General features: G+C 51.3%; 1 protein-coding gene across 1 annotated transcript; it reads right to left on the bottom strand.

The window, feature by feature from the left end:
• Window positions 1-426: 426 nt before the first annotated feature.
• Window positions 427-2,755, bottom strand: LOC120679814 (BURP domain-containing protein 12-like). The gene has a single exon (XM_039961477.1). It carries the CDS (start codon window positions 2,647-2,649, stop codon window positions 730-732), a length of 1,920 nt encoding a protein of 639 aa, XP_039817411.1. The 5' UTR covers window positions 2,650-2,755; the 3' UTR covers window positions 427-729.
• Window positions 2,756-5,499: the final 2,744 nt, after the last annotated feature.

Raw genomic sequence — 5,499 nt, 5'->3', positions numbered from 1 at the left:
CAATGGCAATGGCAGTAAGGGTTGAACTTGACAGGCATGAGAAAGGAACTTAGGCCCCGTTCAGTTCGCGGAAAGGTGGCGAAAAGTTACTGTAGCACATTTCGTTGTTACTTGATAAATAATGTCCAATCATAGATTAATTAGGCTTAAAAAATTCATCTCGGGCTAATCAATTAGACTGTGTAATTAGTTATTTTTTCAACTGTATTTAGTGTTTCATATATGTGTCCGAAAATTCGATGTGATAATACTGTACAAACTTTTTTGGGAAGAGAACGGGGCCTTGGACATTGGAGCAGTGGACCATGGTTGCACAAGGCCACACATATCCAAATCATGAAGCTTCGGTTACAAGCTCACCCTTTACGGTCACTCTTTTTTCTGAAAATGACGCGACGTACTTGAACCGCACCACTTTGCCTGAAATTTGACCAAACTTAACATTTTTTTTTCGTTTCAGTTTCACCACCGCGCAGGGGCAATTCGATCAAGAGAATAAAATCAAGTCCCCACACAACTCCTTCCCAAAGATTTCCCGGGATTTACAGTTTACATTTGATTACTGATGACTAACCAACCCTTTTTCTCTCTTCCTATACAAATCGCACAAATTCACCTTGAGGTAAGGTTAAGGTAGGTTGAGAAAGCAGTGAAGAAGAAGAAGAAAAATTGCCGACCCTGCAAGATCAAGAAGAGGAAGGATTATTCGCCGCGGCCGGGCCACGTCCGTCAATCCGCGACCGTCCACGTCATGTCGCCCTCGAAGATCCAGTGGCACACCTCGACCTCGCCGGGCCTCCCGCCGAGCGCGGCGAACGCGCCGTGCGCCGGGCTCCAGTCCGACGTGTCGAGGTGGCAGATGGCCACGCCGCGGTTGATCTTCTCGCCGGAGCCGGAGCCGTCGGCGGCGGCGGCGATGTCGGCCTCGTACACCCGCACTTTGGGCACCGAGTGGCAGTAGTACACCAGGTACGGGAACAGGCTCTGGTGGCACGACACGGACCGGGTCACCCTGCCGCCGTCCACGCCCGTGACGGCGCCCAGCCGGATGTCGCCGCCGCTGCCGGCGGCGGAGGCCGTGCTGCGGACCACGACGTCGCTGCCCAGCATCTCCACGGCGAAGTCCACGACGTCCTCGGCCGAGGTCGCGCACCGCTTCGTCTCGCCCCTGCTGGGCGCGCGCTGGCACTCGGCCACCGTGGACGCCACGGCCTTCCCCATCGCGGTGTCGAGGGGCACCCCGAACACCTCCGACACGGCGGTGGGCTCGAACGGGATCCTGGCGGCGATGTCCCGGGGCAGGAACGCCCGGGGCGGCATTTTGTCCCTGATGTCCGGCATCGGCATGCGGTTCCCGGCCACGAGCTCCCGCTCCCTGAAGAACTTCCCGGGCTCCGGCGACCACTTGAGGTGCTGGTGGTGCATCGACGCCGCCGCCTCCGCCGACACCGTCAGCGTGGAGGCGGAGGTATTGTGGTACTCCTTGAAGTCGACGCCGGTGCTGGCGTAGCCCTTGAAGGTGTTGTTCTCGCCGGCGTACTCCTTGAAGCCAATGTGGTGGTTGGGGTTGGTGCCCTCGCCGTAGCCCTTGAAGGTGGTGCTCCCCGGGTTGGCCGAGTTGCCGTAGCTCTGGAACTCGGCGGCGCCGCCGTTGGCGCCCTTGGCGTAGGAGGAGAACCTGTCGTCGCCGACGTTGGCGTCGTCGCGGTACCTCTTGAAGGTGTCGACGCCGGCGTTGCCGCCGGCGCCGTAGCTCCGGAACGTGTTCTCGGGGACGTTCCCCTCGACGCCGTAGCCCGTGAAGGTGTCGGTGGCGCCGTTGGCGGACTGGCCGTAGTTGGCGAAGGCGGAGGCCAGGACGTTGGACTCGTTGCCGTAGGACGCGAAGGTCTCCCGCACGCCGTTGCCGCTCCGGCCGTAGCCGGAGAAGCCGCTCTCCCCGTGGTTGGCCTCCTGGGAGTAGGACGCGAAGCCGCGGGCGCGGCCGTTGGCCTGGGCGTCGTAGTTGGTGAAGGTGGAGTCCGGGACGTTGGTCCCGGCGGCGTAGGCGGCGAAGGAGCCGGCCCCGCCGGTGGCGCCGCCGGCGTAGGAGGTGAAGTTGGCGGTGACGACGTTGCCGTCGGCCTCGTAGGACTCGAAGCGGTCGGCGCGGCCGGACGAGTCGCGGCCGTAGCGGCGGAACGAGTCGGCGGCGATGTTGAGGTCCGGGGAGTAGTTGCGGAACGAGTCGGCCCCCTCGCCGGCGCCGGTGCCGTAGTTGGAGAAGTTGGCGTTGCTGTAGCCCTTGAACGGGCCGGCGGCCCTGGCGAGCGACGCCGCGTCGGCGTCGGCGGCCGGGCCGGCGCAGAGGAGGCCGGCCCTGGAGCAGAGCGCGGGGAGGCGGGCGCGGATGTCGGGCAGCGCGGAGGGGAAGGAGGCGGTGTCGGCGGCCGGGAGCGGGGAGAGCTTGGCGACGAAGAAGGCCGGGTGCGGGCGGTTGTTGGGCACCTTGCGGTTCCAGTACCGGATGAAGGCCGCCTTCGCCGTGAACGGGTTCACCGCCGGGGACGGCGCGGCGGCGGTGCCGGCACCGGCGGCGGCGGCATTGTGCGGGAGGAGGAGCACGAGGAGGAGGAGGACGGCGCGGGGTGGCGGAGGTGGAGGAGCCATTGGAGGATTTGGGGACGGGGACGGAGACAAGAAGCCATGGGAATGATTAATAAGAAGACTGGGGAGGGAGTGAGAGTGAGCTCCAGGATGGCAAAAGCCAGTTTCTGCAAAATTGGAAATTCTTTGCCTCCCTCATCCTCTCTCTGGTCTCTCGCACTCCTCTCTATTTTTTTTCTAAAAGAAACCTTTTTTCTTGAGAAAATTTCTGGGATGTTTGCTTTATTTTTCTCACTCTCTCCAACAACTCCACTTGGTGTTCATGGAAAAATATAAAATTCTCTTTCTGAATTCCATCTGTTGAAAAAGGAGAAGAAAGCAACGAAATTTAGCAAACACGTTCGCGTTTTTTTTAATCAAAAAATTACTCGCGTCGCTGCCGTCGAATTTTGATTTTATCTGACGACGCGTTTTCGGCTGTGGAGGCGCGTGGTCTGGTCTGTCACATGCCGGCCTCCGGAGACAGACCACTGTCTCTCCTAGTAATACGCAAACTAATTACTCCGTTCCAACTGGATGCTCAAGAAGCTGCTGCCTGTTGACAACTACCACTAGTTTAATACGGGTGATCTATTTCTAGCGGGAATTTTCATGGTGATAATCTGTGTATCATCAGTAATTACCCCAGCGATTCCGCGTTGCGTTGTACCTGACGATCAAAGGTTGGCAGTAATATTATAAAAAAGGCTGGCAGTAGTTGTTGTGATCCAGAATTGAGGGTAGTATTAGTAATAAAAGCAGATACTAGCAGCAAATCCTCTATAGCTCCTTTTTCGTACTTACCATTTTTCTAAAAATGATCTGGTCAGTCGATCAACGGCAGCTCATGACCATTCACTCCACACACACATATACATATACATATTAAATTCAGTAAAATCATTACGATTTTTGAAAAAAAAGTGTGACAGTTGTCTATTGTGCATAGATTTAAGAATGAAGATTTCTCATTTTATAGTTCCTGTTTATGATATTTTGTATGGCCAGCATATATACTTGATGAAGTATTTGGTGAAATCTCAATTGTTAGTGAGAATTGAAAAACCATTAATAACATGCTTATAAATTGGTAATGTTATAAAAAAAAACTCTAAAGGGAGTAACTTGATGTATAAAATTTGAAAGTAAAGCTTGATTTTGTTCGTGAGGCATGGAATTTGATAAACGTTGAGAAAAAGACAATGTATGACCCATACATTAGTCTTTATCTTCACTCTTTCTCCATGATTAATTTTGTAACTCATAAGAGAAGCCAAATTTAATTAGAAAAACTATATGCTTATATGCCAACCCTCCTTGTCATGGGTGGATATTTTGTTCAAAACTTTTAAGCACCCTTTTTTTAGAGAAAATGAGAGTTCCCGCTTTATTTCAGGGGAACAAAGCCCAAGTAACGGATCCGAGTAGCATACAGCAGAGTTCTTAAAAGAGCTAAGAGTTCTTAAACAGAGAACAAAAAGGCCAAACGACATGGCTTAGAACAAGACGGGCAAATGACTTTGACGGTGACTGTCATCCGGTGTCTCCTCTAGCACTGTCGGCGTAGTTGTGTCACTCCAGGCCTCCTGCCCAGTTGAGGCTGCCGAACCTGATTGTGGCACCGTCTTGGAGCTTGAGGATGTTGCAATCGGACCATCCCAGGCGATGCACAGAGGTTGATGAAGACTTGTTGTGAGCTCCTCCACCACACGATCGAACGCCTGCAAGTCGACATTCTTGCACACCACTCGCCAGTTCTTCAATGTTCTGATAAGTTTCAGCATTAGGTCTTTCTCGTTTCTCCACATCATTCCCTGAAAACAGAGATCATTACGTGTTGTCCAAATGCACCACATCAATGCAACACAGAAGGTATTCAAAGTTGCATTCTTTTTATTGCTAATCCACCATGTAGCCACTGATTCAAAGTCAGAGCCTAGGTTTTTGTTAAAGATCTTAGAAAGGTGACTCCACATAATCGTAGAGACACAACAATCAAAGAACAGGTGGTTCACAGTTTCAGTTTCAGCACAAAATAGACAGCTAATGTTGTCCACTTTCTGCCTTTTGGCTAAGTTAGACCTGGTCAGAGTTTTGTTGTTGGCCATCAACCACAGAAAAATATGGATTTTCGGAGGAACATTCAAGTGCCAAATAACTGGAGTGTAAACTGGTTGGATGCCTCTAAAGCTAACAGTTTTATACATGGAAGATACAGAGAAGTGACCATTGTTTTGAAAGGTCCAGATGATAGCATCGCAGTCAGTTTCAAAACTGACTGTCTCAACTAGCAAGACCAGCTCTTCCCACATTCTGATAATTCTAGGCTCAACTCTTCTCCTAAAGGAGATCTTTAAGTCTCTTCCATCCCATACCGAGGCTAAACTAACATTCTTTTGTTCTGCCAAAATATAAAGCTCCCAAAATTGGGTAGCCAGACAACAGTTACCCATCCATATATCCTCCCAAAATCTTATGGTTTTGCCATCTCCAACTTTCCATCTTATGCCCATATGGGCAGCTTTATAAGCCTATAATATTCCTTTCCAGAAAGGAGAGGCACCTAGTTCAGGGCTGCAAAAAAAATGTTGAGGTTGTTGCGGTTGTACTTATAATCAATTATTTTCCTCCACAATGTGTTCTCATTAAGATGGTATCTATTTATCCAAGAGGCAAGGAGGCAGAGATTTAGAGTATGCAGGTCAGGGATCCCCCAGCCACCAAACTCCTTTTTTTGAGCAACACTCAACCAGTTAGCAAGATGATACTTATGGTTTCCTTCACTATCATTCCAGAGAAAATTTCCCATCTGTGAGTTAATAGTTTCAATTACCCATTTAGGGAACTTGATCACTGATAGCAAATAGATAGGGA

The sequence above is a fragment of the Panicum virgatum genome, chromosome 6N (genome assembly GCF_016808335.1).
Source record: "Panicum virgatum strain AP13 chromosome 6N, P.virgatum_v5, whole genome shotgun sequence".
Lineage (NCBI taxonomy): Eukaryota > Viridiplantae > Streptophyta > Magnoliopsida > Poales > Poaceae > Panicum > Panicum virgatum.
This window is presented reverse-complemented; position numbering and strand designations above follow the sequence as displayed.